The sequence below is a fragment of the Alosa sapidissima genome, chromosome 1, assembly GCF_018492685.1.
Source record: "Alosa sapidissima isolate fAloSap1 chromosome 1, fAloSap1.pri, whole genome shotgun sequence".
Lineage (NCBI taxonomy): Eukaryota > Metazoa > Chordata > Actinopteri > Clupeiformes > Clupeidae > Alosa > Alosa sapidissima.
Genome location: NC_055957.1, coordinates 13,553,186 through 13,576,051, shown reverse-complemented (window position 1 = coordinate 13,576,051; position 22,866 = coordinate 13,553,186). Strand labels below are relative to the sequence as shown.

General features: G+C 40.0%; 2 protein-coding genes across 5 annotated transcripts in view; one reads left to right on the top strand and one right to left on the bottom strand.

Moving 5' to 3' along the window:
• astn1 (astrotactin 1) overlaps positions 1–19,045 on the top strand; it is a 180,363-nt gene extending 161,318 nt beyond the window's left edge. For all 4 annotated transcript variants that reach the window (XM_042106793.1, XM_042106789.1, XM_042106781.1 and 1 more), the window contains 3 exons: positions 9,364–9,464; positions 9,784–9,967; positions 17,034–19,045. In XM_042106793.1, the coding sequence (XP_041962727.1) occupies positions 9,364–9,464; positions 9,784–9,967; positions 17,034–17,271 (523 nt within the window). In that variant the 3' untranslated portion in view covers positions 17,272–19,045. The remainder of the gene's footprint in view (positions 1–9,363; positions 9,465–9,783; positions 9,968–17,033) is intronic.
• Positions 19,046–19,475: 430 nt separating this feature from the next.
• Positions 19,476–22,866, bottom strand: part of pappa2 (pappalysin 2) — a 45,025-nt gene continuing 41,634 nt past the window's right edge. The window contains exons 22-23 of the mRNA XM_042094095.1: positions 21,698–21,796; positions 19,476–20,022 (exon numbers count right to left, since the gene is read on the bottom strand). Coding sequence (XP_041950029.1) covers positions 19,915–20,022; positions 21,698–21,796 — 207 coding nt within the window. The 3' untranslated portion in view covers positions 19,476–19,914. The remainder of the gene's footprint in view (positions 20,023–21,697; positions 21,797–22,866) is intronic.

Below are 22,866 nucleotides of genomic sequence, written 5' to 3'. Positions count from 1 at the left end.
CTATTGTCTCCGCTGCACTGTAGCATGAATATTATTCTATTGCTGTAGCTGTAGCTCTGTAGCTTAAATGTTTAAAATGCCTATGGTAATAGCTTAAATGTTATTTTATTGCTTTAAGTCACTTTTACTAAACAAATCTACCAAGTGGATAAATGTAAAATGTGATGTAAATGCACTCTATATGTTGTGTAAAATGTGATGTAAATGCACTCTATATGTAGTGTAAATGTGATGTAAATGCACTCTATAGTGTAAATGTGGTGTAAATGCACTCTATATGTAGATTGTTCTTGACCATATGAGGTCAGTGTACCACATGGCAATGACCAGTTCTGACCAGCTGGTAAGGCAGGGCAGGCTGTTGTATGGACTTAATCTACCCATTCAGGTGGGATGCTATGTCATCCTGCAACTTGTGTAGCTTCTCTAGAAGAAAATATTCAAGCAGTAAGCTCTGCCATAAAAAAAAAAATTAAACACTGCAATATTAATGGATTCTATTTGATCCTCTACTTTAGACAAGTGTATGCTGCTGTTGGATTAGGTAGACATTTCTTGGTATTGCTAGCATCTGCCTCAATAGCCTCTCTGTTTCAGCATAAGTATTCAGTGATTAATCTCTTAATGGTAGAATGTGCTAGGCCTTATGTATCATCCACTCCCTTATGATCACTTTCTGCATGCTCAGCAAAGGAATAATTGTCTCCTGATTTGTCATCTAACCTATAGTGCTTTTGTGGTGTATAACCATTGTTACACTGTGTGCAGTGTCACCAGCTCAGATTCAAAAGAGCCTGGACACAACAGCTCGATGGTGTTTTATGCCCCCTCCGTCGACTTCAAGGCACCTAACACTAACCTCAACCCTAACCCTAGTGCAGTGGTTCTCAAACTTGTTCTTTTATTCCCCACTTTGGAGATGGGATATTTACAAATCCCACATGACCCCCATCAACCAGGCAAAATGGCAACTTAAAATATTTTTCGCATTTTGGCTCCATGTTATATTTCCAGTCTCGTTCCACTGGTTCAAAATGTTGTTTTAATTCATATGTCGGTTTGTTTATGACTCCTATGTTTGTGTTTGTGATTATTTTGTTTTGAATCTATGATCTTCCTTGTCAAAAAAGAAAGGCATTGTTAACGATGGGCACAAAAAAAATATTCCACTTCATCGTGCTCCACCTGCCATGTCTCTGTTTCCCACTAGTGGGGCGTGCCCCACACTTTGAGAACCACTGCCCTAGTGGCTTCCATGCAGCGCTGCCTGGAAGACGACGTTGGGGGCTTAAAACACCAAAAGGAGACACAACAGTAACTACTTCTCAAACCATGAAGAGGAGATGATCAAATGTAGAAAGTATAAGAAGGCATACCAAATTTCTCAATTTTATCTTAATCTGTACTTTACATATTGGAATGTTGTAATTGCAGCGCCCAATACAAAAACAAAAATAGAATTTGTGCAAAGAATCCGAAGAATGTCAAAAGAATGTGGTAGTGATGTAGGGTATGAAATGTAAAGTTTGCGTATACATTTTGTAATTTTTGGACAACCAGTTTCGAAGTTATTGGCCAAAAAGTGCTTTAAGGTAACCCCGCTTCAAGGAGGGCTAGTATTAACGGAAAAGCACTCTAGGGGTACAAGCCTTCCATTCCATATCAGAGTAGGAAAAATAAAAAGAATATAACACCCTCGACTTCTCTTCTCCCCTCATCATCCAATCAGCACTCAGTGTCACCTGAGTTGATCATTGGGCTTCACTACTGTACCTCATTATTCCGTCCCAGCCTGCACTTTGTGGTCAGCTCATAATCCCCCGGTCACCTGATCCCGCACCACCTCTATACTTGGACTTTGTGTCACTCTTTGCGAAATCTAAACTTGATGTCACCTGAGACAGACATTATGTGTCTAGACCTCTTTGTGACCAGCCTTTTGTTGCTGCTTGTTCTGCCAATTGGACTTCTTTGTTGTAAGTTTGCCTTGGTCCTTATTAAAATGTAGTGGTTAAGAAGCTGGGCTAGCGTGCAGTAGCCTGAAAGTTGTCGGTTCAATTCCCGGCTTCCACCAATGTGCCCTTGAGCAAGGCACTTAACCCCAAGTTGCTCCGGGGACAATGTGATCCCTTGTAATATAGCTGACATATGTAAGTCACTTTGGTCAAGAAGTGTCTGCTAAATGTAATGTAATGTAATGTAATGTAAAATTCCTTATTTTTGGGCAATCTTCATATTTGTGTGCAGTCGTCCACAAATTCATTATGAAGATGAAGATGATGATGAAGAAGACAAAGAAGAAGAAGGCTACGGCTTTAGAAAAAGCTGTATTGTCACTTTGCACAGTGTAGCCATGGTCAACACATTTAAATGTTGACTGATTGAATAATTTTTGATTGAAAAACAAGTAAATTATATTCTTGTAAATATCAGTTGCAAGAATATGAGGAACAATAAATTCACAGTAACAAGGTACATTGTTACAATCCTTTCCAAGTGCCTTAAAAGCATAAAAATGTTTTGTGAGCCAGACTGTTTCCAGACCTACTGTACAGTGGGGGAAATAAGTATTGAACGGGTCAACATTTTTTTCAGTAAGTATACTTCCAGTGAGGCTATTTGCATACAAATTTCACCAGACATTAGTATTAACTCAGGTGATCCACCCATTAAAAAATCCAAACATTAAAGTCCATGAGTAGAGTTATATGTAATACAATGGAATGACACAGGGAAAAAAGTATTGAACGCGCCTGACATTTCTTAAATACTTTGTTGAAAAGCCTTCATTTGTAATGACAACTTCAAGACATTTCCTGTATCATGAAACTAATCAGTCACAGTATTCAGATATGATTTTGGCCAATTCTTCTAAACAGATAGTCTTTAAATCTTGAAGATTCTAGTGGTCCCTCTTGTGATTCCTGATCTTTAGTTAACTTCCAGAACTGTTCAATTGGATTTAAGTCAGGGCCTTGATTTCCTTTCTCTGAAACCAATTGAGTTTCCTTTGCTGTATGCTTTGGATTGTCCTGCTGGAAGGTCTAGCCATGTCTCATCCTCATCATCCTGGTGGATGGCAAGATTCTCCAGGAAAAAAATGACTCCATTCATCATTCCTTCAACTGTATGAAGTCTGCCAGTACCATGAGATGAAAAACAGCCCCACACAGGCGCGTAGCAAGCGTGGGGGATGTGGGTGTTATAACGTACACAATTTTGCTGGAACGCGATTCTATCCCCCACACTTTTTGACAGATTAAAATGAAAGTAAAATATGGAAATAAACGCTCCCGTAAAGAGTTGGAACCGTATCTAGCATAACGCAAACACAAAGAGACACAAATAGGTCTGTTGATTTGATTGAACGGTCATCCAGCCAATCACATCAAGTTAGCCAGTGAAGAACCAGAGCCGCTCTGATCAAATTCAAAGTGTGCGTCTTTCAAGGCTGTGCTGCTGCTTGGGTCTGCATTATAACGTCTGCAGTGAGCAGATTTCAGGTTGAATTGAAATGATAATTGTTACCGCATTATGCTAATTTAGTAAACCAAAATTCACTGTCTGACTGACACAATGTCACAATGTAGAAATTAACACAGCCGCGAAATTAAGTTATGCCCGGTGCTTCACACGTCTGATCGTTTGCAGCAAGATGGTATGGAACCGCGGACGGGAAAAAAACTAGGCTAAAAGTTTCCCCAATCAGAAATACTTATTCATTTGCTGTCATCAACTATATAGAAATAGCCCAGTCAGCACACATACGTCTCCAAGACGTTTGGAAAAGATCTGAACAGCTTAATTACATCGCGTTCCATTTAGAACGTCTTATTTGATCTGATCACAAACGTCGGCGGTATTTCACTGTCAGTGTGTGTCGTAGTGCTACATCTATCTAATATCTTAAATAGGATCGCGTTCCATTTAGAACATCTTATTTTGATCTTAACGGCGGCGTCAAGACACATTTGAGTTCTAGGCCTACATCTGAGAACTAAGATTTCCAGCATGTAGAACTCAAATAGACCGCTTATGAGCGCTCATGCAATGTTTGCGTCCCTGCAGCAAGTGAAACTGGAGGTAACGTGGGCTGGAAGCAACAATAGTTTAAACAACAACGTGGCTTTCTGTAACTATCAATGGAAAAAGCATAGAAACGGCTAATCATAATCTTTAAATTTACATTAAGCTGGCTATATGCAACACAATTTATTTATATTCCCTTTGCATGTATGTTTGGGTAGACTTCAAACGTTTTTGAATTAGAGCTTACAGTTCTGTCACTATTCTGTGTCATTTTTAATAGATATTAGTGATACCTCGAAATTAGGCTGCTGTCTGTTAGGCAATTTATTGTAGCCTGCTAACCCATATGCACAAAACATAATTTCTGAAATGATTTCTTGATTTATAACATGAGATATGTCTCCAGGTAGGGTATAGTGTCAAATAGTGAAGTGATAGTAGGTAGATCATGTAGGCCTTGTCACATGAGCCACACATATAAGGGACACTGCTTCTTCTGTCCCTCCCAAACAGGGATGGATTACTGCACGGGCCTACCGGGCCCAGGCCCAAGGGGTCAGGGGGCCCTGAAGCCCAAACCTTTGCATGGAATCATTGCCTCAATATCAACAAATCAGGATGTAGGCTATGAATCTGATTGAATTTAGTATTGGCCATCCCCAAAATGCACCAGAATACAGGAAATCACATCAAACAAATTAAACATTTTCTGGGACCCCCAAACCACCCCTCCCACATATACAACAATAAGTGGGGGGCCCTTAATATATCTGGGCCCAGGGGCCCGAAATTTCATAATCCGCCTATGCTCCCAAACTGCATTAAAATGTTGTGTTTAGCAATCAGAATTTAAAAAAAATTTCGGGGGAGAATCTCCCGGACACCAATATAGTCCGCACCCCTCTCAGAAAATACTTACAATGTCCCTGTAGGGAGTTATTTATAATTTGGCCGGATTGTTTCATTTTCTTATCCCACAACCCCGACACTTTTAAAAAGCTTGATACGCCTCTGCCTCCACTGCCAAACCTCACTGTTGTTATGGTATTTTTAGGGTTATGTACAGTGCCATTTCTCCTCCAAACATGGTGTGTAGTATGACATCCAAAAAGTTCAATTTTGCTCTCACCTGACCAGACTACTAGTGTACATTCTCTCAGTATTTCATAGGCTTGTCCAAATGTTGTGTACCAAACTTTAAACAAGCTTCAACATGTTTTTCTTCAGTAATAGAGTCATGTGGGGTGAGCGTGCATTGGTCATGGTCAAGGTCATGGTGGTGGAGTGCATTACCTATGATCTTCTCTGTAACAATTGTACCTGCTGCCTCGAAGTCTTTCTGGAGCTTTCTCCGAGCGGTCCTTGGCTCTTGAGCTACTCTTCTGACTATCCCTCTGACTTCATGGTCAAAATCTTGTGAGGAGATCCTGTGCATGGCCGATTGATGATGAAGTGATGTTCCTTCCACTAATGGCCCCAATACTGCTTACTCTGAAGTTTTGAAATGCATCCGTAACCAGTTCCATTGATATGTTTTGCGATAATAAGGTTGTAAAGGTCTTGGGAGAGCTCTTTGCTTTTACCCATCATGAAATGTAAAATCTTGTATGACACCTTGGTAACGAAAAACTTTTTACAGCCCATCAATATGTACTAACCCATCTTATATTAATTTGCTTGCACAGATAGGAGGGATAATTACTTATAGATTCCAGCTTGTTCCTTGCCTTTCTTTGCCTTGGTGTACTGCTTTTTATTAGCGTGTTCAATACTTTTATCCCCTGTCATTCCACTTTAATATGCATAACTCTACTTATAGACTTTAATGTTTGGATTTTTTGGAGTAATACTAATGTATGCTGAAAATGTCATGCGAATGTTGTTGACGTGTTCTTTTACCTTTTTACCCTGTTGCATCTTCTCTTGAGATCTGTCCTCTACACTGAAGATTATGTAATTGATGGATTCAGCATTTTCAAGTGTTAAACCACAAATTGCTGTGCTCTCCATACAGCATGTTTGTTTACACACACACACACACACACACACACACACACACACACACACACACACACACACACACACACATACACACACACACACACACACACACACACACACTGTTTACACACACACACTGTTTACACACACACACACACACACACACACACACACACACACACACACACACACATACACACACACACACACACACACACACTGTTTACACACACACACACACACTGTTTACACACACACACACACACACACTGTTTACACACACACACACACACACACACACACACACACATACACACACACAGGCACGCACGCACACAGTTATAAGGTGTGACAAATATATCAGAGAGAAAAACCCTGGAAAACAAAATTGCCAAGTATATCACCAAAACACTTCAGCAGCTTTTATTAGTGTCTGCTTTGCCAGCTTCTAGTTAGTTAGCTTATTTATTTTACTTAGGGAACACATTACCTTAGTTCTTTTCTCTCAACTTCAGTTTGATATATTACAAGTTATATTATTAACTTGTAATACTTTGCACAATCGGTCTGTCACCTGATTATATAAGGGATTTGTTAAACTCTCTTGCTTTGCCTCTCAGATCCTCCAACTTTGGTCTTTTGGCTGTTCCACAATTTAGCCTGAGGCTGACTGATCCTTTGCAGTTCTAGTCCTTAAGCTGTGGAACAGGCTTCCTTAAAATATCAGATCTGCTCCATCATGTTAGCTTTTAATCTGGAATTAAAAACACATTTTGCATAAAAATCACCTTTCCTAACGAGTGTAGGGTGTCTGTTTGATCGGTTCTGTGTTCTTCTACTCATTTAATTTATTCAATTTACAATGGTGGACTTCTTTAGGTGTGCATAGTCTGATTTTAGATACTAAGTTTGAGCTTGTCTCAAACAGGAAATATGGGGTATTCAGCTATTAGTTGAAATTGATGATTTTCTTTAGGTGCTTGTCTGAACATACTGTACATACAGTAAGGGGTGAGGGGGGGGCGGGGGCACTCACACACACGCACACACACACACACACTCACACACACACACACACATGCACAGATCCTATTCCCATTGCATGTTTTTCAGCTTCCCACACATGTAGGCACTTACCTCAAACATGCCTCAGAAAGAGAGAAGCCACGCTGAAAAGATTATGTTAAAGAAAAGGGGGAAAAAATGAGCAGTTGAGACCAGTGTCTCCTCAAATGTGTTTGATGTATGGAGGCACCACAACCAAAAACATATGCACTTTGTCTTTACATCATTTGGTCTCTGCTCAGTGTTTCTGTTGTCAGTTTATTTATCATACTTCTTCCAGGAGGGAACGGGCTGTTCCAAATGGGCTGTTTGTGTTTGCTAGTTCTTGATTACCTGTTACCCCTTGTGTTATCCTCAAATCTTACCGACACTCGTAAGATTATACGACTGATTATAATTCATATTGTTACCCATATTGTTTTTTGTGACAGGTACTTAACGAGAGTGTAATAACCACCATCAAAAGCCCTACAAAACAATCCCGCCCACCCCCCCCCCCCCCCCCCCCCCCACACACACACACACCCCTTTATGAACCTTGGAACCCTGGCTGGCAATATTGCCCATCCAGTGTCAGCAGCCCAAAGGCTTGCTGTTGCTTCCCCTTTTGACTTTTACAGTCCTGCCAAAATAACTTATATGTAATAAGTACTTATATGTAATAATGGTAATAATATGTTCTCATACTACTAATAATAATAATATCCATAATGTGTCAAATATTCATGTATCTTATGTTTCATACAGCTGGGGTCAAACTGACCCCAAGGAACATCAATGTACAAAATATGTGTACAGGACATTGAAAACATATTATTGTACAAATTTCATGCTAACTCTGTTGTACCCTTCAATTGAGGAAAAGTCATGAAACATGAAGCAAAAAAAAAAAAAGTGAACCATATATTTTATGATGTTAAACGTTGCTTGGGGTCAAATTGACCCCAAGGATAACAGGAGGGTTAAGTAAGCGCTTGCGACCACAATTTCTCTTTGCATTTAGAATGTTCGTGAGAATTGTGATTCATCGGTGATGATCACTTGTATTGTTTATTAGCATTTGTTTGACATTTTAAAATCACACATTGCTTTCACATTCTATTTTGTTGCTAAAACATGGAGCAGAATGGCTTGACCATCAAATGTTTCTGTCTTGGTTTGACTATAATGATACTTTATTGTGTATACTACAGACCTATGACTAGAGTAGGAATCCCTCAGATGTGGCTGAAGTCATTTCTGGTAGTATCTTTGCATGTTTCCATCCACTAGATGGAGATATAATTCAACTCTATCTTAGTGTTAGTTCAGCTTTGATCATCCTGTTAGGCAGCAACAAACAATATTTCAACAGAAACAGAGGCTTGGCTTATGACACAAGTGTTTGTTATTTTGTTTGTTTGTTGTCTGTCTTAGACTAGTGTTCAACATGTAGTCATAGTGGTAATGAGGCTGGGACACGGGACCTTCTCGCGTCATCTATCCGTCTGAAGTCATATATCTCACTAGTGGCTCAGGGCCAGGCAGGAGGTTGAATAAGGGAATATCTTTGTTGAACTTTATTCACTTCTATTTTAGTGTGTCTGACAAAAGAGAGTAACACTTTGTGAATTGAAGATGTTTCATATAGACTATAGGCCCATATCCTCCTGTGTGTAGTTTGTATAGTTATTGGTAGGTTAAGTTGGACCTCTGCACATCACTGCAATGAAATGAGACTTAATTTTCATGATCACCTTTACACAGTCCATGGCAACCCAACAGACCTTCGCACATGATTTCACATGTTATACTTGCGCAGAGCCTCAGAAGAGAATGTCACAAAATATACAGGGGAAAATATGTCACTTGAGTCGTTTAGCTTTCAATTGAACTGTCACCGTCACTGTTATTTTAGTTTCAATTTTTTTCAGAGATGTACAGTATATGTATACATATATGTATAAAGCTCTGAACAAAATTAAGAGACCACTGCCAATTTGAATATGACCAACTTATTCGAATGTCACTCAGCAATCATAGGATGATATCAGAAAAATGTGCAGTGTTCTCAATTTTTTCCAGAACTTTATATGTCCTGAGAATGCACAAGGTCCTGACTTCACCTCATCTACATCATTGATGACACTGACCTTGTATAGATTTCCTCAAATGATCCTAATCTTGGGCGGTTATGCTGTATAGATTCCCTCAAATGATCCTAATCTTGGGTGGTTATGCTATATAGATTCCCTCAAATGATCCTAATCTTGGGTGGTTATGCTGCAGGTTCCGGCTGTGGGCTGTGGATAACACCGGCAGACGTTCTGACCCGAGTGAGGTCACCATCAAGACTCCCTGTCCTGCAGTGGACGATGTCAAAGCACAAGGTCAGTTCAGTAATACTGCAACTATCCAGGAAATGGCATGCCATTGCACTTCATAGGAGCTTTAGGTGTTTCTCTAAAAGTGCATCCTTAAGCAATTCTAAAAATATAGCAGTTCATTCTGAAAGGAGACCTCTTTCTTGTCTTTCGATAAATCATAGCTCTACTCCAACCAGGATATTTATACTGATTACACAGAGTCTGTCCCCAGCTTCTCTGTTGAATTGTATGGATTTGTGTACTGTAATTGCACTAGTTTATTCCTTTTGAGAAGCCAGCCAATACAACATGTTTTGTTAATGTTGTTTACCTGTTCTTACAGAAATCGCAGACAAGATTTATAACCTCTTTAATGGATACACCAGTGGAAAAGAGCAGCAGACAGCGTATAACACTCTCATGGACTTGGGCTCTCCCACTTTACATCGAGTGCTATATCACTATAACCAGCGCTACGAGAGCTTTGGGGAGTTCACCTGGCGATGTGAGGATGAACTGGGACCAAGGTTAGGAGCTTGTTTTTTTTTTTGTTTTTTTGCTTGTGAACTGTCTGTGCAAGGATGATATGTTTGAAGATTGTCTGAGGACTGACTGAAATGCCTGAGGAATTATGAAATAGATAAGGGCTCAGTTTCCCAAAACCGTCGTAAACCAAAGAAGTTTGTAAACTGCCTCTTATGAATGTCTTATGGTTTTCAGAGAGAGTTAAACCAAAACTTAGGTTTTCACATTGTGAAAAGATTCACGGATTTACACACGTGTGATGCATAAATGACTAAGAGTGTCATAGTAGGAACTTCTCAATGTTGTCTCACTGATTATTGTATTTCATTGTGGTGTTTGATGATGGAGTGCTATGGTTGAGTATGTGCTTTGACTGCCATATCAAACAGTTTGGCTCTTTGGCATTGCAATCAAGCTGCAGGTTCGGTACCACGCAGAGCCGGATTCAAGGTCAGGTGGGGTGACAGCTGTCTCCCTTCACGACATAGTGAATCAGCTCAGAACTGTATACATACTATTTTTCATCCTCATAGTGATGTGATCAAAACTGACACAATTGGCAAACTGGAATTGCCAGAATAGTTTCTGATTCCATCTTTTATTAAATAAAGAAGGTGAGAGCAGAGTAATGAGCAAGCTAGCCAGTGGCGTCATGCCCATTGAAGTAAAGGGGGCATGTGCCCCCTCGTATTTTTCGTTTAATCACAACTTTGTTATTTTGCTCCATAATAAGCCAGAGCCTATAACGACTCAAATGTATTCTTCTGGATGTATAATAAATATTACCAAATAGCTGAAGACCGGGGTCAGCATCAGCCCTTTTCCTAAAATTGGTGTACATGTATGTTCCCATAGCAACTCACACGCACATTGCAATGTTTTGCTTGTGTTGAACTGTTACAGTTAACGTGAGGCTTACAATTTGAACAGTTAAACTGTTACAGTTACAGTCAATGGTGTTGAAGTGGTAAGTCGGCTAAGCAATAAATCAGCATTTAATTAGTTATCGGATGATACCAAGGCATCGCGTTGATGTCCACTTCTTGTTCTTTTCACGTAGGCTATCCTATCAGGCAGCTATACTGTATGTAATCCAAAGTGTAGTGAAAAAGGATACCCATTCACAAGCTACAGCTAGGCCTACAGGTGTTTTATATAAATAGGATCACTACCATGATGTAGAGGGCAAGAAAATATAATAGCAGTCAGTCTAATATATTATGTGAGATCATTCTTAGGTGAGGTCAAATACCAATTTAAAATCAACCATAAAAACTGCAGTGTTACTGTTTTTAAAATCATGTGTAGGCCTAAGTGTAAGTGTGTGTGTGTGTGTGTGTGTGTGTGTGTGTGTGTGTGTGTGTGTGTGTAAACATGCTTTAAAGAAGTAGACTTTAAAAGCTTTTGAAATTCAATCGTCCCTGATTGTATATGTGTGCTTCTTTGTGTGTGTGTGTGTTTGTGTGGTGTGTGTGTATGTGTCTGTGTGTGTGTGTGTGTGTGTGCGTGTGACGTGTGTGTGTGTGTGTGTGTGTGTGTGTGTGTGTGTGTGTGTGTGTGTGTGTGTGTGTGTGTGTGTGTGTGTGTGTGTGTGTAAACATGCTTTAAAGAAGTAGACTTTAAAAGCTTTTGAAATTCAATCGTCCCTGATTGTATATGTGTGCTTCTTTGTGTGTGTGTGTGTGTGTTTGTGTGGTGTGTGTGTATGTGTCTGTGTGTGTGTGTGTGTGTGCGTGTGACGTGTGTGTGTGTGTGTGTGTGTGTGTGTGTGTGTGTGTGTGTGTGTGTGTGTGTGTGTGTGTGTGTGCGTGTTTGTTGGGGGTTGGGGGGGTAATGGTGTGTGTGTGTGTGTGTGTATGTGTGTGAGTTGTGTGTATGTGTATATGTGTGCGTGCTTGTGTGTGTGCATGACTGTGTGTGTGTGCATGACTGTGTGTGTTTGTGTGTGTGTGTGTCCGTGCTTGTGTGTTTGCATGAGTGTGTGTGTCTGTGTGTGTGTGTGTGTGTGTGCCTGCATATGTGCATGTGTGTGTGTCTTTATGTAGGCGCGTGTGTGTGTGTGTGGGTGTGTATATGTCTTTGTGGAAAAAAAAAACGAAAAAGTGGCCTCTCGCTATGGCTTACTGTATGTGAAAGTTGTAAAATACCATGGAATTATGAAATACAGATTGAAAAAAGCAGATATACGGATTGGTCATTATTTCTGAGAAACTGATTATGCACTGCATTCTCTCTTCGCCCTTCGTCTCCTGTGCCATTTGATCAGTGCTCTTTTTAAGTTGAATTAGGGTAGTGCAAGGGTAGAAACTACTAACTACTACAAAGTATTATTAACTGTTGTCTTATGTCATGGGGGGTCATCTTATGTGATCATGTAAACAATATGCAAACCAAAACAACTGCACCCTAGACTAAGCTATCATACGTTTTAACTAGATAAGCCCAAATGGCATCATCATGTCCCCTTCCACCCTCTCTAGAATGCATTAGGTTACATGATCACATGGAACCATGATAATGTAGCTACACAAAGGTTTTGAATATTTGCTACTTATATCTTCCACAATATCTGAACTTGTTTTTTCTAAACCAATGCACAGATGTATGTTTATATGATGCATGATGGAATCAAGGAGAGTGGTGTGGGGATTATCTCACGAGTCCTGTCTATGCTTCAGTGTGTCTGCTCTTCAGTGTGTCCCTTATGGTTTAATTATTTGGCAAACAAAGATTATTTCATTAAGGTCTGAAGGTTATATTATGGTCGAGTTTAAACCAAATGCAATTAAACTGATTAGATAGTGTGTAAATTGATCTCAGTGGTAACTGACCACAGTATCCTCCAGAGCAGCCTTAGATACTCTCTCAAAAACCCATCTAAAGAAGGCTGGTACTGTAAAAGCTGAGTTAATCATTTTATAAACATTACAGTGTGTTCAATATAAAAGTTGCACACTTCCCACACAGATGCTCACCAAAAACAGGTGAACCTGATTAAAGTACTTTGAACATAAAGAACTGTAACCTTAACTCACATTGAGAATGTTTGGTGTAATTGGCTCCATCTTGGAAAGGTTTATGCTTTTGGTTGGCTTCTGACGTGTTCCATTTAAACCTACTTACATTAAAACGCAATCTTCTAGCTGGAGCACACACCTTGAATGATACCAATGGTAAATAAAATCTGTTAATCCGCAGAAGGAGGCAATTTAGGAAATGAATGTTTACAATGATGTGGTAGTCAGTGGACCATTATATGGTAGTGATTTCCCCTTGGGGATCAATAAAGTATCTATTTATCTATCTATTTAGTGACATAATTCACTTACTAAGAGAGTGGATATTTATTTCTATATTTAATATTTTAATCTTAAAAAAGCTGAGTGAGCTTGTCTGGCAACTGTGTTGTCAACCATCACATCAAGACTCAATTGTGTCTGCACACTATTTATGACCAATTCTACATCCTTAGATGTATGTCATACATGACCTCATAAGTTTTAAGGACACAAACAACGTAACAAATATGCATTTGGAAAGAGATAGAAAATAAGCCATGGCAAACTTTTTGTTAAAGCCAACTCATTTGAACAACCATCTGAGATCTGACAAACTGCAAAACAACCTCCTGGGGATCCTGACAAAACTCCATTTCCATAATACCCCCCCCTTCCCTTTCCATGACAGTATTAGGAAATGTAATACAATTTCAATGTAAACAACCATGACAGTTTGTTTCCAGACATCCAAGAACAAAGTACCCTCAACATAGCTGCTTTTTAAAAGAGACTTGCTTGCTTGTTTTGAAGACTTCGAATTCACTGGGGTCCCCCCCATCACAACAATGTGCACCATTTAAATGCAATTTTCATTAGCTAGTCAAAATATAAGAGAATAGTGACCTTTCAGCCCCGCACTAAATATAAACCAGTCTCAGCAGTATAAACAAAATGTGGACTGAAAGTGGTGAGGTAATTACTCTACCTTTAAAGTGGATGGGAAACACTTTGCTCCCTGCCTTTTTGCACGTATCGCGTCTCCCTTGTAGGCCCGCCAGGGTCACCGTGGGAGACCACTCACATCGCGTGATGTCTTAGCCAAACACAGAACTCAGCAAATCTCCATCGCCACCTCCAACTCCTCTCTCCAATATCTTTTTTTCTTCTCTCAAATGTCATCACTGTGGGAGTACCTCTCTGTAATGGCATTAAGGATTGTTTGTTATTGCGGCCTCAGAGAAGGCTTTTGTCGGCCTGCAGATCCAGAATGGCGCACGCATGCCAGAGACACTTTCCAATCCAGAGAATGAAACCAAGATGGTGAAGTGTCAGTTCTCCTCATGAAACCCAATGGCTTCAAAGGCAATGTGATTTGAACTCTTTTTGTTGCCTGAAAGACATTTTGGTGCATGAGTTTTGTTCTCTCCATCTTAAATATGTTACAGTAGGCCGCAAGAACATAACATAACACACTTCTTTCCCAAAGGAACAGATGGCATAATATACAGTACATTGACATTTATATTTGACATACATTCATATACATTTTATATGAATGATATGCGTTCTATCTGATATGGATGCTCACTGAGTATTGGACCCACGGCCTTGTTGTTGTCTGCATGTTAATCAAACAGGATGCTTGATTTAGGATGCTAATAGTAGGCATGTTTGCCTTGGTAACTGACCCTGGCCCTGGGATGCCTATTTTGGAGACAGCATGAATGAAAGTTAAGGGGTCATGTGACCATTGGTATGCTCAGCGATGTATGACATAGAGCAGGTTACATCTCCTGGAATGTGGAAGTGGAGTGTGTGTGGCAACTGCAGAACATCCCTGTGAGCTCATCCTGAGCATTGTTTAGACAAACATTATGTTCTAACTATCATCATGGGGTGTTGTTTTCTAAGGCACACTTGGATGATCTCTCCATTCAGTAGTCTGCTCATGGCTCAGGCAGGCCACAGCAGGACAGCTGAGTGGGAGGGGCTTAAGGTGGTATGAGAGTGTACCTTGGAAATGAGAGGCCATTTTCCACTTCCATACATGTGCAGGATTTATGGTGACAACCGTTGCTATTTGGAGACCAAAACGTACTTTCGTGAAAAATGAAAGCATAACAAACCACAGGGTTTTTTGTTTTAAGCAAATAAACATCCAAATTCTGAAAGCCACTGAAATGTGGCATGATATTGGACACATAAATAAGTTTGGAGGAAAGATATAAATGACAGAATCAGTACTAGGTCTATGCATGGAGGGAGCTTTTTTTAATTACATTTCAGAATGAATGTGGCAATATCTAACATCATTAAGAATTCATCAAGATATTTTTTGAAGTTTTGCCATTAAACATGATTAACTATTGGCCCCCGGGCAGCATGGCTTATCAGATGCCTAACAACAGATATTTCTGAATCCAACAAATATCATATTAGGGTTTCAAAATCAAGCTTAGAATAACAAAAGAATAAAACAGATGTTGGTATGTACATGTAAAACAAATTCAGATCAAAAATGTTTTTTTTGAAAGTTATCATTGTATTGTAATCCTTGCATTCCTAGTGTGTGTGTGTGTGTGTGTGTGTGTGTGTGTGTGTGTGTGTTTTCAGATTTCAATCTGGCCCCAATGTTTCTGTGATTAAATGATTAATTAGTCTACGTAATTACACTTTTATTCAGAATGTTTCACAATCAAATGCGTTATTTTAAATGCGTTAGCCTTCCAACCCTTTAACCATGCTGCGAGTTGACTTCAGAACACTCGCCTTACGGCTGCGCGGAGGCTTAGTATTCTCTGTTTGCGTTGTCGAGCCTTTGGTTTGGCCGAGTGTCGGAGTGAAGATATGTCGAAGGAATGAAGGGATCTTTCCAGCCCTGTGAATCATACCTCTGCTACAATATCCACACTGGCCCCCATCAACATGCTCTGGTAAAACTTGCCAGGGTGGCAACTCATCTGGAGCATGTGCTCTGCAAATCATATGGCATTCCTAGCTACGACCGTTGAAAAAAAAAAACTCCTTCCTGGATACCTTGACAAACCTTCATGTATTTGTTTCACATTTTTCTGCAACTCTGTAGTGCGGGGAGAAACCGTCTGGGCTGTCATTACGATGTAAAAAGAGTCAAGCCACAGACTTTGATTTATTCATCATATCCACTGTCCAGAGTCTGATGTGCATCATTTAAGGTGGGAACAGCACATGCCTGTGTCTTAGTTGATTCAGCCCACTACTGTATTTCATAGTTAACACACTGTGACTTTCCGTCGGTCTCATCCGCTCCTGCACTGTGAAGCAAAGCCCACAAAGACATTTGTTCCACTCTGTACCTCTGCACCTCTGCGTGGATGTAACCTACACTTGGTGTCACTGGTGTAGATGTTGTGATGCCGCACATATTGCGCTGGAATAAAAAAACACCTCCAGTTTCTCTGTGTAAAGGCAGGTTGTGTGCCAGAGAAAGTGCCCGTTCCACTCCCAACCTGCAGGCTGTTGGAGGATGGCTTACGTAAAACAACCGAATGGACCACTGAATGTCAAACTATGCAGCAGCAGCAAACAACAACAGAATAATAAATAAATCAGTGATTTCCTGCAAGTTTCTCCTTGCTTATGTAAATGTCATCTGGCAAAGTTGACTCATTTCAAATTAGTATGTGAATCACAGGCTCCTCTCAGTTTGCTAATTAAGGTCACAGTTCTGGTAAGCCATGTGCCACTGACTGTGATTTCTCTGCCCTTCTCCTGTTTCTGCTCTCATTCGACTTAATTACAGAATAATTGAGCATTCAGTGCAAGTGCTCAAGAACACCTTCCTTCTTTTGACATGGGGAGGTGATTTTGTAGAGACTGACATTTACATTGTGAAGGCGATAAAAAAAATCCAATAGATTCTGGGCCATTAGATTTTGGGCCAACACTATGTATAGTATATTGTTTTCTTCATGTCTTCATTTGTATGTTTCTTCACGAGAGGAGACGCTCTAGCGACACAGTTGCATACAATTGAGAGGTTCCCAGCAGGCCTCGTGTTAACTCGGGCTTGGTGTTCTCTCTACTGCAGGAAGGCCGGCCTGATCCTCACGCAGCTGGACGAGCTGAGCGGCTGGTGTCGGGCCCTGCTGCAGGAGCCCAAGATCGGCCTCCGCCGGGCCTCACTCAAACACCTGTCCTGCCGCTACACTGACACCAAGGCGTTTGGCCTCAACTGGGTGGACCTCGGCCAAGACTTACAAAAGGCCTGCGACGAGCAGCTCCTCCCTGTGCTATACAATGACTATGGTGAGCCCAGGGAGTTATGAATGTCACAAACACACAAGGGATTAATCAAACGTCCGTAACAGGCTTCTTTTCCAATGTTTGTGGTCAGGATCCCTTAATGTTATATACATGGGGCTTTGTGAGATCAAACTTTTGTTTTTATTGTTTACTGTTTTGTTTTTGAGTAAAACTCTTAAGGTGAGACTTAGAAGGGTTACTGGAGGGATGGTTAAGACTTACATGTTTTTTTTATTTTATTATTATTATTATTATTATTATTATTTCTTTTCAATTTACCATTTATGTGAAGTTAAATGCTAATAATTTCTGACTGCCTGATAATGTTGTTGTGTATATCATCCCATATAAAGTAGATACTGGGATGGCTCTCATGGGTAGACTGGTTTACTTTTTTAAAAAGAGCAGAAAAAATCCCTAGTTAGTGTGCAAATTATGTGTCTCTATGTAGTGCATATAGGTATGGAAGACTATTAAAGGATTTTATTAAAAAGATTCTGGCATAGAACTTGTACAAATAAATGATTTCGTTACATGCTGAATGTAGTATTCAAAATGAAAAGCTTCAAAATAGTATTTAAACTGATGTACAGGTCTTTTTTATGGAGGAAGAACATGCTGAAAGGTTGTGTACAGTTCAATGTGTTATATGTTTCTGTTTTTTATGACACAATATTCAACACGAGAGTGATTAAATTTGCCAAAATTGTTAGACTATTACAATATATCGATGTCTACAATCATTACCATACCACACTGGCAGTGGAGAATACAAATCCCAACAGTCATACGTATATACCTCTGTCAAACCACTGTCACCTTCCTTGTGAATTGAACAGTGACATCTGTGAACTGAAATGATGTTGGATATTGGGCTAACCATGCTGAAACATTGCCTTTTTCGCCATATTCAATGTAATTACAATGACAGGGTGATGCCCTGACTGAACAACAAACACAAGTCAGGCCAACAGTAGGGACCTCCTGTTTGTATTCTTCTCTTGCTATTGGCGTAGTAGGCAAGACCACGTCGTCTCTGTGGTGCTGAATTCTAACACTAGAGTATGCTTGCTATTTTTAGGTTTACTGACAATGTTGTAAGCTAATATATTGTGCACATTTTCTTCAACCTTTGATATTAAAATTAATAATGTTGATGATGATAATAAAGAATACAATATGAAATACAATTTCTTTGTTCTCGGTGTCCTATGATTCACATGACTAAAATCCAACAAACATTTTGCTAGCGAGGCACAGTTAAGCTTCAGACTAGCTTGGACCAAATTGGACCTTGGATCAAATTTTTGCTGATGGATTTGGTGTTGTCCTAAGGATGAATTTCACAGCATCTTAACATTATACATCAGTATCAACTTATCTCGTGCTAGCCTTATTATCACTTGATATTGATATTTTAGCAATCTATCCCAATCTGCAATCAACTCACTGACAGGCTCCACTTCCATTACAATGCTCAGATTGTGCTTGTAAAATATGAATCATTGTCCCCATGATGTAGCATGTTTTTAGACAACATCTGTTTATTCTGTATGATGCTTATATCATTGTGACATACTGTAAAACACTGCCAGCAGTCATGTATAACACTATTTCGTTTGAACCCCAACTGTACCATTGCATGATATGATGTCAAGTGAAGTACATTGCAAAGGTGTTTTGTGAACATGTCATCAAAGTTGGTAGACATCTACAGTACTGTAAATGCAATTGAAAACAGCCTTTATAAAACATTCATATATGTTTGTTAATTGTTATTAAAGCAACACCAAAGAGTTTTTTGTACCTTAAAATAATGTTTCCAAAATCGTTTCAGTGGTTCATCAACTTGTAACAGGGTGAACGGCACTTCTGCATTCGCTTTGCGGCTCTCTATCGGCTATAACTGCACTATGTAAGTTTGCCAGATCGGGTAGCGGATCTGTAGTTCGATGGAATGAGACAATAAGAAATTACAAATTTGACTTGCATCTGATGTCGCAATACATCGAACTTTCATAAATCGTGCAACATATTCTACCTTGTCTGTGGACATTGTTATTTGCAAAGCCGGTGCTGGATAAACAAATTGCGTGCGTGCGACAGACGGAAAGTTCTTTGGTGATGCTTTAATGGCTTAGGTAGTTGTTGTAGTTTATGCTATGCAATGGTATCACCATTCATCAGTATTAAATGTGTTATGATCAACAACACATGACAATAAAACTGTGCTTCAGATAAATTTATTGATATTTCGATAGGACACAAAACAAGCTAGTACTCTCATAAATGTACTTAATATTTGTATAAAACCTCTGAAATCAGATGTACCTTACATATTCATCTAACTAGCATGTTTGCAAATTGTTCCATAAGGATAAAGGACATACATTGTTGTGTGATATGATGTTAAAATAATCTTTTACATCTACACCTACTTCTATGTTAGAGATTGTCCAAAATATATTAGTGAAGGTTTTTATAGATTAGTATAACTTTATGTGCACTTCTGAAGCACCTGCTACTTGATATACTGCTTTTGGCTACAACATGATCACCATGCCATTCTGTGATGAGAACATGACAGAGTTCATTTGTATTGCCCATCTGCGAGTTCTTTTTGTCTCATTGGAGCTGTCCATATACAGTAAATCTTTTCCCATCACTCAAAGCTGTCCTGGGTCTGTTGGTTTGCCTTTGTTCTTGTTCTCCTCTACCTCAGGATCGCGGCAAGTGCATTCATCATGATCACAGTCCACTCCAAACTGAATGACCTGTCAATAAATAATAATTTAATATCTGGTAAGTCAGTGAAAACAGTTTTGATAGTCAGTTAAAATTTTAGTCAGTAAGTATTAGTAAAAACCTGTTGGCTATCACATGATAAATTAAAAGATAATGTGAAAACATACTAATGCACTACTAAATAAAAAAAAAACTCAGGAACCTTCTTGAAAGACACATGAAAAAGATGGCTGAAAGAGAAACAGGTGAAATCACTTCAAAAAGCTGGACTGTGTTGAAACGTGTGAAGTCGTGTCAAAAGGTACACCACAGGAGAAGGTGGTGAAATCATGTCTTAAGGTGCACCATGGACCAAAACTGTGAGAGACCATGAATATCTGGGAAAGGAAATCCACCAAAAGAGGTGAACAGATGAACATGTGTTTAGAATCAACGGGACGAGTTGCCAGGGTCTTGTCCAGGAAGCATGCCATCACCACAGGTTGCAAAATAAACTCAGATGCCCCGCAAAAGCAGACCGTCTCAAGAAAAGTAAACATGAAATGCAACTTCAGGGGCTAGCACTGATTTCGCCCAATGTTTACGGGAGGTAATTGTTTCATTGAGGGGGTAGCAGCTGTTCAAAGTGGGGGCTGAGATCTAGATCATAGTCACCCTGTACTGCCCTGCCATTAAAACGACATTTGTTTACCATGGACAGTTTCTTTAAACGTGTCTGGTTGCTTCACTGATCAAGGTAGTTGAACTGGGAGGCAGCTGAGATTCCTTTCCAATAACATTTTAATGATGCAGGAGCACGATACCGAGGATTTCCATTCTTTTATGAACAGAGCTCAAGATTTGTTAGTTCTGGCCGCTATACGTGGTATCTTTATGACATTTCCAAGCCCGTCTCGTTTCTTCTGACACTCAAATGAAATGCCTCTGCAGGTATCCCTTATTTTACAGTCGACCCGAATTCTCAAGAATGAACACAATGCGTGTCCATGGCTTTGGGCTGCTGAGTTTGACTAGACTACAGCTGTTGAAAAAATGTATGTTGTCCATCCCATGGACAGAGCAATGGACAGAGTGAGTGAAAGTAGAAAGAGAGTCAACATGCAAGACAGAGAGAGAGAGAGAGAGAGAGAGAGAGAGAGCGAGATAGAGCGAGAGAGCACACATCCTTCCAACAGAGTTCTATATCCTTCCATTCATTCTTTCATTTCCATTTTCCAACATCCGTGTCACTTTCACCTGGAGGGCGCCTTCGAGACCCCTTCACCAACCCTGAGTGGACGGTAAGCGTTGTATCCTTTTTGTGTGGCACACAGGTGTGTCCAGCGTGCCGTGCGTGTGTGTACACTGGCACTGTCTCTCCACTGGACCCACAGTGGCAGGATGCTGTCGCTGGTGGTTTATTTCGCTTTCTCAGGGCCCACTCATTAAAGGCCTGTTTTACTGTCGCCCATGACCACTGCCATCTGGCCTTCCCCTCATAAAAGAAATGTTAACTGGAGCTTTATTTACGATGACCACTCTTTCCCCTTTAACTCACTCGTTTCGAAGAGGGGGAGTCTCCCGCTGCTATAACTCATGGTGTGAAACCATGGCGAGACAAGTGGCTTTCAGTGTCGGGAATGTGAGTTTGGGGGGGGGGGGGGCATTAGATCACTGAGCGAGGACATGAGGTATCGACAGGAGGCAGATCTGAGATGGGATTACCTTTCCGGTGGAAAGCGTTGAAGGACAGCAGTCTCCGCCGTCATACTGACAGTATGCCCGGTTGTTGATGGTATCACACCAGCCGTCGCCTCCGAATGGCTAAGAAAGAAAAAAAGAAATTATGGTAGATCATTTCTCTGCTTCACACACTTTTAAAAAAAATAAAACCACATCGTTTGTGGCATGCACTACACTAGTCTGTTTTTAAAAAAAAAAAAAAACAGGATACAGAACAGAAAAGATTATTCAAATTCCTGAGGTCCAAAAATCTACCCAGTCCACCTCTCTCAATAAGTGATTACAGTAGCATGCTTTATTAATGGCCACTGAGCTATATATGCAGCAGGTCTGAATATGTTTCCAGCTGTGCCCGAGGAAACTTCCAAAATTCCTGTTTAGGAGTCACAGCTTCATTCGTGAGAATCTTGCCATTAACATTTTTTTTATATAAAGTTAAAAAGAGTCCAACTGTCTACAAAGGTGCACAATTATCAGCCTTAAGTTGCAGGAAAAACCTTACAAGCGTCATAATGACAGCCTTTAACTTTTTCAACTTAACCTTCAGCCTTGCGAGCCAAAACTAAGAAAATATGGGGTGTCTGCCAAAGATACTTTTGGCTTCTTCTCAGGCCATGGAGTTCTTTCAAAGCCTTCAGGTTGTACCTGACGGCATATCACAGGGTGAGGGCAGCTGCTGAGAAGATTTCTGAGGAACTTCACCCTGGCGAAAATGTTCCTTCCTTCCCCAACCCAACTGCCAAGTCATAAACAAATATCATTTTTCATTGTTCTGTTTTGGCCTTTCAGCACTTGACAGCGATTAGGTTTGACTCTTACATGAAATGGTTTGTGCTTTTAAGTTAGTCTGGTAGACAGCTACCCCTTTTTTGTGAGGCAGTCAAAGTTTACATGGGCATTATTAGTGTTAATGTCTGCTCTAATGAAGTAGCTCCAAATATGGGTTCCCACTTTTGTAATGCCAGTGGTTGAGGTTTGATAAGAAGCTACATATTTTGTCAGGGAATCAAATAAAAAATCAGGTTCCAACGTGAGAGCTTGAAGAAATGTGTTACAATAAATGGGAAAGGTTACAGGAATGTAGATTCCTGAGCCAGTGGGGAGCTTTTGCCAACAAACGTTAGGCTAAAGTTGAAACACTGCATACCATT